At 37.6% G+C, this 12,073-nt stretch overlaps 1 protein-coding gene across 2 annotated transcripts in view; it reads right to left on the reverse strand.

The window, feature by feature from the left end:
• Positions 1–12,073, reverse strand: part of LOC102233545 (ankyrin repeat and fibronectin type-III domain-containing protein 1-like) — a 181,790-nt gene that overhangs the window by 131,492 nt on the left and 38,225 nt on the right. For both annotated transcript variants that reach the window (XM_023340388.1, XM_023340387.1), the window contains one exon: positions 7,508–7,731. In XM_023340388.1, coding sequence (XP_023196156.1) covers positions 7,508–7,731 — 224 coding nt within the window. The remainder of the gene's footprint in view (positions 1–7,507; positions 7,732–12,073) is intronic.

Raw genomic sequence — 12,073 nt, forward strand, 5'->3', positions numbered from 1 at the left:
AAAAGAATAATGCAAAAGTACATTCTAAAAGATCAGCAAACTTTAAATTCAAATGAACATGTAACACTGGAACTGGAAGACATTTAAATATCCAAAATAAATAAACTAAACAAATAAAACAAGTCTTTGTAAACAAAATTGTCCTTCCAAAAAGGGCTGGTTGAGAGCAAAATACCAAACCGAAGACTTTCGTCATCCAGTTGTTTGTAGAAAGAGAGAAAAAGAGATAAACGATAAATCATACCAATGGAAAGAATTTTTATTGTTTTAATTTATCATGCAATTAATTGATTTATTGATTATTGTGACAGGCCTACTCCTATATTTTGCTGAAAAGAACCGCACTAAGACATTTGCACTAAAGCCTAAACTAAAAACACTTTGTAAGATTTTGTGTTTTTGTATTGCATTCTTGATTTCTACCAACAAACAGATTACAGGTCAGAGTCAGAATTATGGAAATGAATGGAAAACAACAGCTTAGCAGAACCGAAGTGAAGGAAACATTCAGACGTCAGAGCTCAAGTTGCTTTATTCCTCCTAAATCCTGCCGGCGCTCTCTCAATATCAGATATTTGTATGAGTGCAAGATGCTCTCTGTGTGTGTTTGTTATGTCATCACAGGCTCTGTGCTGTGCATCACAGGTTCTTCACAGCATAAATGATCCCAAACAGAAAGCACTTAACCACACAGGAAGCCTTAGCCACTGCAGAAAACTCTAACGCTGCTTTTCTCACCAAAGTAAGGTGCTGAATATGATTTAGTTTATTAATCCATGGTGAAACCACTGAGCTCCTTGCTTGTAGTGCATCAGTGAGTCCTGGATGTGTCGGAGGTTTTATTTCTCCAAATGATTTGTCTGATAAGAGTCTTGCGGTGTTTCCTGTTGCTTTTCCAGCAAATCAGGAAGTCGTGACAAATTGCTATTTGCATTCGCTTCTTCCGTGGGTAAATTGACTCCCCTTGTTTCATTTGTTTGAGGAACTTTGTGAGTCATCAGAGGATGTGTCGGACCGAGGCGCAGCAAACAGGCGAGGACGGGGCATTATGTCGTTACAGCCATCCAATCAGCAGAAATGATACGCTCCGTTCTTTGATTAGGAGGTTTGGAGAGCATTTGCACATCAGACGCGCCTGTGCATAAATAAAACATCCACGCAGAAACGAAAACACACATTTTTTGTGCTGCCTCCCTCCGCAGGGAGTCGGCAGATTGAACTGCGATTTGGACATTTCTGTTAAAGATTTCTGCAGTTTGTGAGCAGCGCTGCATTCCAGGTGCCATTGTGGACAATATAATGAAACACACACACAGTCCTTGAAGCTTCCAGCATCATCAGGACAGTTCCTGGGGCTGGATGGAGATCTGAGCCGTATGACGCATTGCGAGGAACAAATGAAACCAGATTTGGCCTTGCTTTGCGTCACAAGTGTGTTAATGTCCGTATTATAAATCAAGACCGAAACGTGATGAACTTCTCAAAGTCAATGATTTCTTTAAAAAGGAGGTCAGACTTTTTTAAAAGCGATCTGCATTTTCCACACGTTCAGACTTTCTGCAGATAGCAGGAAGATTTTCAGATGGAGAAGAACTAATATCAATAATAATAATAATAATAAAATGACATGTCCTTAACTTGATTTTTTTTTTTTCATTTATGATATATTTGTGACTGGATTTCCCAAAATGATCAAAGAGGATCCTCTTTACTTTCTCAGAGATTTAATTTGTTCTTCACACATTTATGTCACTTTGTCCTGAATTTGTCCTAAACGTCCCACGAGAGCTGAAGAAATTAATGACTGAAAGAAAAAGATACATTGATGAAAAGTTACTTGAAAGTCAGTTTTATCTTATTTCAACTGCAACTAGACCAAAAAAATACTTTGTAAGATTTTATGTTTTTGCAGTGCAGAGAATGATGTTTTAGTAATCCCAGCCAAACTAAAACATGATATTAAATATAAGATGCTAAATTGTAACTTTTTACATTTTTTTTAATAAAATCATATTAAAACCCTTTTATGCAGTAACTACTAACACTTGCAATAAATACTTATAACAGAGAAACAAAAATAGCAGCTTTGTAAAATCATATAATGAAAACTGGCTGTACACTGCAAAGCACAAAATCTTACCAAGTATTTTTTTTGTTTAGTTCCAGTGCAAACATCTGAGTAGACCTGAAATAAGACAACAGCAGCTTATAAGTAACATTTCAGCAAAAATATATGAGTGTTTTGAGTCACTTTCTTAATTTTGATGATAAAATACTAGTTCCAGTGGCAGATAAATTGACTTGTTATAAGTGATATAATCTGTCAGTGGAACTAGAACTGGGTTGCTAGGTAACGGGCTGGGTTTAGCGGGGGTTGCTAGGTAATGGTGCCAGTGAAACTAGAACTTTTTTCATCAATTTTAAGGAATTATTAACTTAAAACAAGCTGCTACTTCCTACTGAAAAGTTGCTTGCCAGTTTGTTTGTCTTATTTCAAGTGTACTAGGATATTTTCACCAGAAACTAAGGCAAAACTACTTGGTAAGAGTTTGAGTTTTTGCAGTGTTGGATTGTGGTCAATGCATCTTTAATTAGTAAAAACAAAAACCTGGCCCATGTAGGTGAAGATGGAATGACTGTCAACAGACCTCCTGCAGTCTGTGAGCATGTTGAGGTGAAAAGCAGCTTAAAAAATGTAAATCTGAAAATAAAAAAGCTTTACTTTTGTCATAAACCGCTGAGGCAGCAGCAGAGACAGACAGACACACGGATAGTTCAGAGGATGGATTTCTGGAGAGGACATGATACTGTTACAGAAAGTAATTAACTTTTACCATAATGCACAATTTGGCAGCTGTACAAGCACAACCATACATTCACCCGCCATTACCTCACTCCCAGCACTTTCTCCTCTGTCTGCCTGAACTGCACACAAATCATCTCACCCAGCCGACCACGTTTCCTCCAAGATTGGAATCTCTCATTAAATTCAAGGAGATTAAGAAAGGTCTTCCCGCTAAGACGAGTCCTCGGCGTCTTACCGGTGGCTTCCTTTCAGGCCTGCATGGCCGTTATGCTACAGTGACGCTCAGTCCGCTCGTTTCTGTAAATACGACCAACAGACGATGAACTTAGCAGCTCAACCTCTGCAGCTACCAGATGTTGCGTTAACCAGTAAACTATTATACTTAATTTTGATTTGTCGTCTTCGCTGCACACAATAAAACAGAGATTCCATGGGAACTGATTAATCAATAGGCAATTATCAGAGAAAGAAACACAATCAGTAGATTTAATTAGACTTTGATTTAGTCATAAACTTGAGTAACTTTCATCCCGTCACTGATGCTGAACGGCGGCAGCGGCGTAGGCTTGTGGCGTGTTGAGCTCTCCAGAGGACGAGCAAAAACAAACCGAAGGATTCCCGCTTTCTTTGTGTCATTTTTAAAACAACACAAGAAATGTGTCACATTACTAAAGAAAACCGGCTCGGTTTTCCTAAAACCTCAGCGAGGTGAGATATCTTTAAGTCAAGAATTACCAGGTAAAAGTTGTGAATAATTTACTCCTTTATGATTGAATACAGTTTGTTGAATGTCATTATTACCATTGTATTACTTGAAAATGGTCTCAAAACAACAATATTGTCGTTTATCACAATAATTTCTGGAACAATTAAACGTCCAGTAAAATAAGTTATCATAATAGGCCTAGTCATAAGTTCAACACAAATAAAAGAAGTTTGTACCTATAATAAATCAGAATTCAATTAGACACAACAAGGCTAAAAACTAGAAGACATGTTGTTGCTCCAATAAAATCTATGTTTATACGTCTTCCTAAAACGCCTCAGATTATTTAGCAGCCAGGCGGTTCGGCCCGTCGGCTCCGTCCAGAGCGACCGCTGCCTCTGTGAGGCTGAGCCGAGTTTTCACCAGGCCAGCGGAGCATCAGAGAGTTGAGCGGCAAATAAAATCCTGCTCCCACTGCAAATTTACCCCCCAAAAAGTCAATTCTTTGGCTTTTTGCACAGACAGTAAAAAATAAAACGGAGTTGTAACCGACAGGAAGTTCAGATGAATTATTAAAGACATGAAAGATCTATCCGAGGATCAGTCTGGATAGAGTTTTAAAGACTGGAGCTTTCAGTGGTTTTACTGGTATACGGCTTTTATTTTTGCCGTTTCTCCCAGGAGATGTGCTGCTTGTGTGCAAATGCACAAAAGGGCCGCATGAATAACAGCATCACCTGTTGCATTATCCCCTGCAATGCTTCAAACCAATCAATGTAATGCCGTCGCTGTATTAAAAACAGGAATTATTCATTAATAAGGCATCTCTGTAAGTGCCTGTAATGTTGCCTGGATGAGCGCTCACCCCGAAACACCGGCGGCAGGCCATCACATCCAGAGCCGTTCCCATTCTTCCCTCCACACATAAATCCAAGCTGCTTCGAGAAAACACAAAAAATAAAATGAAAAATCCGTCTGAGGTTCAGCCAGCAGAGTAAAAACTTCCCTCCAGTCGCATTTAATCCAGCAGAAACAAAACCAGCTGCTGTCTACCCGCGCAGGTGTCCTGTTGCTCTTCTGCCTGGAAGAGTCGATTACAAAGTTTGGGCTGGTAATGAGGTCTAAAGTTTCCTGATTAAATAACCAGAGGTCAACAAAAAGGTCTTTAATGTTTAATGGCTGCAGCGAATGGAGCCGAGCCGCACCCAGACGGCCCAAAGCGGCATGCAGAACGCTCGTTTAGACTCCCTTCATTAATTACAGGAGCCCCAACACTCCTGCTCTGCATTTATATCACATTAATATATTTTATCATTTAGAAGGAATCACCTGTACATTATCTTTACCAAAACTCCTTGGTTCCTAAATAATATTTGTTTTATCTCACTTTATTTGGAATTGTGTCGATACATTTTGCATACGTTAAATTTTTCAGTTTTTCCCTTTAAAATCCTTGAAATTACATGGAAATATTTATCTATTCAGCAGTTTTTAAGATGCTGATTGCTACTGAAATTCCAATTTTAGTCGGATTTTATTTTCATTTCCACCCGTTGCAATCTGAATAAAATGTCCCGTTTTGCTGGTTTCTGCTAGATTTTTACAAATTTACTGTAAATCAACTTATTTGCATTTATAGAAAAAAACATTTTTCCTGACAATTTAAATAGTTTTGAATTTAAAAAAAAGAAGAATAGTATTTGTAGTATTTAAAAGAAATACTACAAATTAAATTCATGGGACTGGGTAAAAAAATTAAGTTATATTTAAAAACAAGAAGACTTTAATCACTAAATCAAAAATTAAAGGAGTTAAAACTTCACAAATGTTTATTTTGAGGACGGACGTTAGCACTGCTATTTACAAAAAAGACAAAAACATTAATACGCAGTAATATTTCTACATTTCTTTAATTCAAGGGATAAAGATGGAGCAATAAATACTGTGTACTGTAAAAAAAAATCTTGTAAATGCTCAGATTATCTCTGATTTATATTCAGACATTTTCTGTCACAACTAAAATACATGAAAATATCAATAAATAAAATAAAAACTTTCAATTTAGAAATAAGTGCTTTCAACGACGGACAAAAACTATATATTATAGTTTTAAGCCTTATTCCAATTCAGATTACATCTGAATTATTTCCAATTTACATAATAAACTGGTAAGAATTAAGTAAAAATAAGCAAATAAAAACTATTTGGTCTTTGAATATTTATGTGTGTTATAAAAAATGCCCAAATTTAATAAAACTTTATGGATATCCACGTTTTTAAAAACAAAATTGTAACAGTTTAAGTGCATGCACGTTTTAGATTTAATGCCTTTGATTAGAAATAATTAAGATTAATTTTTTTCTGACACCAACGATCAATTTAACCTATTTGGGATCAATCACAGCATTGACTGTTTGAAATATTTTCACGTTAAGTTATTATTAATTGCGTACAGTGGATTTGCTGCTGTAACTGCGAAATAATTTCCCTGCTGGGATGAATAAAGTAATTCTATTCTATTCTATTTAGAAACAGAAGTTGGCCCAGTTCAGCAGGTAGAGAGCGATAAAGATGGAGGAAGATTTTCAGTTCGGCTCTTCCGGCGCTGAACTTGCTGATGTAGAAAAAGCCGCTGGGTTTCATCTCCTGCCTACAAACGCGTTTAAAGGGTTTAACATTCTGTTTGCTTCATGCAAATCCGAAAACAAAACACACATAAAGCTGTTGAAGCAGCAAACAGCAAGTTCCTGCTCATTATATCTGAAACGACTCAACTGGCTTAGAGTTGATCTAAAGCTGTAGCCAGAAAATGTTCTGGACCCGGCCGCCTGCATGCAACCAGGCCAACAGCTTCACTGAACAACCACCACCAGGAAAACGGCTTTTTAAAACTGTGTGTGGTTCAATATTTCATTAAACCAGTAACTTTAAAGCTGCTCTGCCACAGTTTCCTGAAGCTGCTTTTTGAATATTCACTGTTTAAAAATCACAGGCCTCAGCGCCGACTCATCAGTAAAAAAAAGGTAACATTTATCAGGTTTATGAGGTTTTCCTCTTTTAATATCTCACTAAATTCATGACTTCTTTCAGAATCAGGTAACTGAACTCTACAAGTCAGCAGATGACATGGAGAAGGTGCCATGTTTCAAAATATTTTTTTAAAACAGGACTTATGCATGTTGTTTCCATTTCCTAACATATTTGTGACAAATGCGACTTAAAGTCCGGAGTCAGAATTCCATGGAAAAAAGGTCAGAATTCCAAAATGAAAGTAATAATTCAGAGGGAAACAAAAGTCTCATTTCTGAGATTAATTTCAGAATTTCTAAGAGAAAAAAGTCAGAATTCCGAAAGAAAATGGAAAGGGAAAAAACGTAGAATTAAAATGATTAAAATTTCTTAGAAAACAGTCAGAATTCTGAGATTAAAGTCAGAATTCAGAGGAAAACAGTCAGAATTTCAGGGAGGAAAATCGTAATTCTTCAAAAAAGCAAGTCAGAATTCTGATCGAAACAAAAGGCTAAATTTGCCAAATGTCAGAATTTCTAAGAAAGAAGTCAGAATTCTTGAGTCACATCAGAATACTGATATTAACGTTAGAATTTCAAGGAAAAAAGTTAAAGTCAGTGTTCTGAGAAAAATATCGAAATTCCGAGAGAAACAAAAGTCTAAATCCAGAGATTAATGTCAGATATTCTAAGAAAAAGTCTGAACTATGAGATTAAAGTTAACATTCAGAGAGAAAATAAAAAATCTGACTCCAGTGGCCAACAGTAGGGAAACACTTATAGCAACATTCTCACTGAAGAGTGCATTGCTGAAATATGTATTGCATTTAATACAACAGTGATTTATCTCCATTTCTTTTGCAAGCCACATTTTAACTGAAATCCCTTTTATCAGAAATCAGAAAGAATCAAAGATCCACGCTGAGCAACACTGAAGCACCTTCTAAACAAGAAGATGTTTAGAAAATGCAAAGCGCTCACACTCACAAATTTCCTCTTGAGCTTGCCCTTGTTGCTGTGCGCCGTCTTGGCTGAGCTGTAGTCCAGGCCCATGTCCAGGTGGTCGTCGGCCGACATGCTCTTACGGAGGTAGGCGGCCCGCGCCCGGAAGTGGGAGAACGGCGACTGGGAGAGCGGGCGGGCCTCAGTGCTGCCGCTCTGCTCCGTCTCGTCGTCTCCCTCCACGTCGTCCTCCAATCGCCACAGCTCCCCTAGAAGCAGAGAGGGGGAAAAAACAGAGACAGGTAGATAAATGAGAGCAAGACAAATTGGACGACACAATTATCGGAAGCTGTCATCTGACGACGGCCTCCATAAAACACGCCTGGAATGTAATTTAGCTTCCCTTTAAGCTCAGCTGCTTTCTAACCATATTATTCTTCGCCTGACTTATGAACAACTTGATTATGATTACAGCTGCTGGACAGAAATGATGGCTCATTTACAACAAAGCAAGAGTTCTGCAGCAATCCTCGCGTCTTTCTTCCACAGCAGAGACGGATCTGTGCTGTCGGAGCGAAGCTGTGCTGCACCAATCACGTCCGACTCTCATCGCTCTGCATCCGACGTTTGTCAAACATCTTCCAGCAGCGCTCATTAAACTGTTAACGAAGCCTCTTCAGCCGACACCAGAGCCAAAAACGGTCCAAGTCAACATGTTGCAACAACAGAGCAATCTGGGCTCTGTAAGGACAAACGATGCAGAAATTATAGTGATAAACAATATTATTGTTGTTTTGAGAACATTTACAAGTAAATTATTTAAAAAGGCATCAAGTTTGCAATCTCAAATAAACTTTTTTGTAAAGAAAGGCAACTGAACTAAATACAACCAAAAACAAATAAAACAGAAATAAAAACTGCACACAACCAAAAATGAACAAAATGAATATTGAAGTCTCAAAATTGCCCTTCAAAACATATTAATAATCAGAATTTAAATGATCAAGCTCTTTTAATATTGATTATGAGATTATTTGATTTTTATTTTTTTAGTTTATTTAAAACATGGATAAAGTGGGGGAAAACACATTAATAAAAGATAGTTTGCACCAGATTTAAGGCTGCGTTCACACAGCAGACTGAAGTGACCCCAATCAGACGGGTTTTTTTTGTGTTTTTTTGTCTTAATGTGACCTGTAGCTGATCTTTTCTTGACAGTCTGAACAACACAGATCAGATTTTTCCGATGTGAACCAGGCTATTTGGATATGTGGTTCTAAATCTGATACTTATCTGATCTTTTCAGATGGATCCGAGTCTGTACGTCCATGTCGCATTCTTCCGACCGGAACGTCATTGAAACTCGACAAACGTCACTATTCTGCGTCCTGATACACGCACGCGGGCAGAAAAACAACAACCATGACGAACAATAACGAGGATTAAGTTGTTAATGTTCTGGCTCCGGTCGGACAACAACTTCAAAATCGTAAAATATGCTACACCATTAGCATCCATGTTCACTTCCGCAAACACTGAGCTTCTTCTTCTACTTTCCTCTTATGGCGGTTGGCAAAATAGTGAGCACGCTCTCTATGTGTGACGTTACTGCGCCCTCTACTGCGCATGCGGGACACTTATAGGTCTTTTGCAGTTATGTGAAAATTTTGGTATTTTAAGGACGGAAATGACAAGAATTTCTATAAGTGACAAAAGAAAATGTTTCCAAATAAATACATAAATGAATCAATAAATAACAATAATTATTATTATTATTTCAATATAAAACTTATGAAACTTTAGTAAAAACTGCAGGTGTGTGTCTGTGCCTGGTGAATATGTTTGTTTTTCATTCAGTAGAGAATCCAGACATTTTACTTAAGAGTAGAGATACTTCATAGTAAAATTTCAAAAAGTTACTCAAGTAAATGTAATTGAGTAAATGTAACTAGTTACTCTCCAACTCTGGAAAAAAATTTACTAAATTCCAAACTTCTGCTTTATACTAGGCTGCTTTTTCTTTTGTGACGATCCCCTCCTATCCAGTAGGTGTCTCTAGTCCATTATTTGTTTTCTTTGTTCTTTTCAGGAAACGGGGGAACGGCCTGTTAATTGAACGCACCGGGTGGCTGATAAATACTGACGTCCTGTCAGTCACTGGGTCTGCTTGGTTGGCCTCCGGACCAGACCGGGACAAGCAGCATTGGTCCACATCTCTCTCGGACTGGCTGAGCAGTTCACCCAGCGCATATTTGGATAAAAATAAATTGTTGTGTCTGTGGATCCGCTCGTCTGTCTCCCATTTTTGTCATCACCTATGAGTGGGGCGTGACACTTTCCAATATTTTAAATGAACACTATATAAAATCTGGAAATAGGACAATTCTCCACAAATAACTTGAAGTTACGTACAGAAAAAGCCATGAAGAGGTGAATCTGTGAATACTGAAGCGTTAACAGGCAGGTGTCTAAAATTTTCCTTAAAGACTGTGCTCTGAACTGCTACACGTCGTATGAGACATGGTATGGGGCCAATTTATGGAGCAGAACAATAGTCAATTTAGAATGACGAGCTATCCTAGGGTTCATCTTTTTGGACAGAACAAGGAAATGGAGAACCTGGAGAAAACCTAAACAGAACAATGATCTGCAGACATGTTGGTGTGTGTATTAGTATTGTTCTGGTTAGTTAAAAGTGTTTTTATCTGTGTAGTACATGTATGATTCAGAAAGTCTTCGACAACACGCAGAAAGGTATATTTTTTGCATCACAGCTAAGTGACGTTGATTTTCTGAAACTCTGCTGACATGCAGACGCCAGCAGAGCTGATGTCTGTAGACATAAATCGCAGTAAATGCTGCGGCTGCTGCCTGCGCTGCTGTCAGTGTGAAGCGTCCTGAGAGAGCCGCTGAAGGGAGGCTGAGCAGCACAAACATGGAAATGAATGTGTAGGAGAAAACAGTTCCTCTGAGAGGCGACACTTCCTGAAAATCAGGAGGAAATGAAGATATAAAATCCAAACTTTGGAAGAAAATGGTGGGGTTTTTCTTTTTACATTTTTGCAAACAGTCCAAGGCTAAGATATACAAAATGGTGCCTAGCTAAAGTTTTATTATGTTAAAACCACACACTCCAGTATATTTTATTAAAAGGGATCTATTATGCAAAGTTCACACTTGGCACATTTTTGTTATTCAATTTGGGTCTAAACTACTTCAAGAAAACACCTACTTGTTTTCTGACAATAGGCTAATGTTTTTTGGTGTCTGGAAAACGAGCCCTTTCAAAAACCTCCCGATCGTTGAGTCAGACTGTGCCATTAACTGGCAACCCAAACTGTACTCCAGTTGTGAAACTTTAATAAAACATGTTTGTTTTCATTCAGTGGTTAGAGAATCCAGAAACTTTCAGAGTAGAGATACCTCATAATAAAATTACTCAAGTAAAAATAAAAAGTACAATGTAGTACTCCTAAAAGTATGTTTTTTCAAAAAAAGTTACTCAAGTAAATGTAACTAGACACTACCAAAATCTGCTGGTGTAATGACAATAAGGATTATCCTATTTCACAATTATGTGTACTAAAAATCAGCACACTTTGTAGTTTGAAAACTGTGAAACAAATCCAAGCAACATGAATGGATTTTGTAACAGAAGCAGAGACAAAACCAGATGGATCAGTTTCGTCCATGTTAGTTGAATTAACGCTACATCCAGAAGTTCTGCTGCTGCACGCACAGCAAAAACACAACAATTTACCAAGTATTTTTGGTCTAGTTTCTAGTGCAAATATCTTAGTACACATGGAATAAGACAAACTAACTTAATAGAAACTTTTCAGCAAGATATACAACTATTGTTTTAAGTAAATAATTCTTTAATATTGTTTAAAACGTTCTAGTTACTCTGGCAGATAAATCTTGTTATAAGTGAAATAATCTGACAATGGAACCAGTACTTTCTCATCAATATTAAGGAATTATTTACTTAAAACAAGCCTCTATATATTGCTACAAAAATACTTTTAAGTTAGTACACTTGAAATAAGACAAAACTAAGATATTTGCTCTAGAAACTATACCAAAAATACTTGGTAAGACTTTGTGTTTATGCAGAGCCAAAACACCAGTAATTAACTGGCTGTGCAGATGCTAGGAATGCGTGAAAACTTGTGTCCACCTTTGTAACCAACCGCAGAACAGCTGGCTCAAATTGTTTGCTGTATTTAAGAAGGAAATAAGAATAGATTGCAAGGCAGTCAAACATCAAATTGATCATAATCACACTTCTTTGTAAAAAGAAATAACAGAAAAAGAAATATTTTTTTCCCAGTTGGATCAAATGCAAAACATGTTCAAGTACACACCTGGCTTCCACAGCTGGATTACACTGTGACACCAGACAGAGAGAAAGAGAGAGAGGCTGGTGAGTTACTCTTACTAATATCAGCCGCGGCTTAAATCCCTGAATGAAGTGCGGCTCGGTTATTAAGCCGAGGAGCAGCGAGGGAAGGGGAAAAAAAAGAAGTTGTCTTCCTGCTCCTGCAGGGATAAGGAGTGGTGGAAAGAGTGAGGTCGCATCATGGTCGATGACAGTAGTTGCTAGGCAAC

Source organism: Xiphophorus maculatus, chromosome 10 (assembly GCF_002775205.1).
Source record: "Xiphophorus maculatus strain JP 163 A chromosome 10, X_maculatus-5.0-male, whole genome shotgun sequence".
Taxonomy (NCBI): Eukaryota; Metazoa; Chordata; class Actinopteri; order Cyprinodontiformes; family Poeciliidae; genus Xiphophorus; species Xiphophorus maculatus.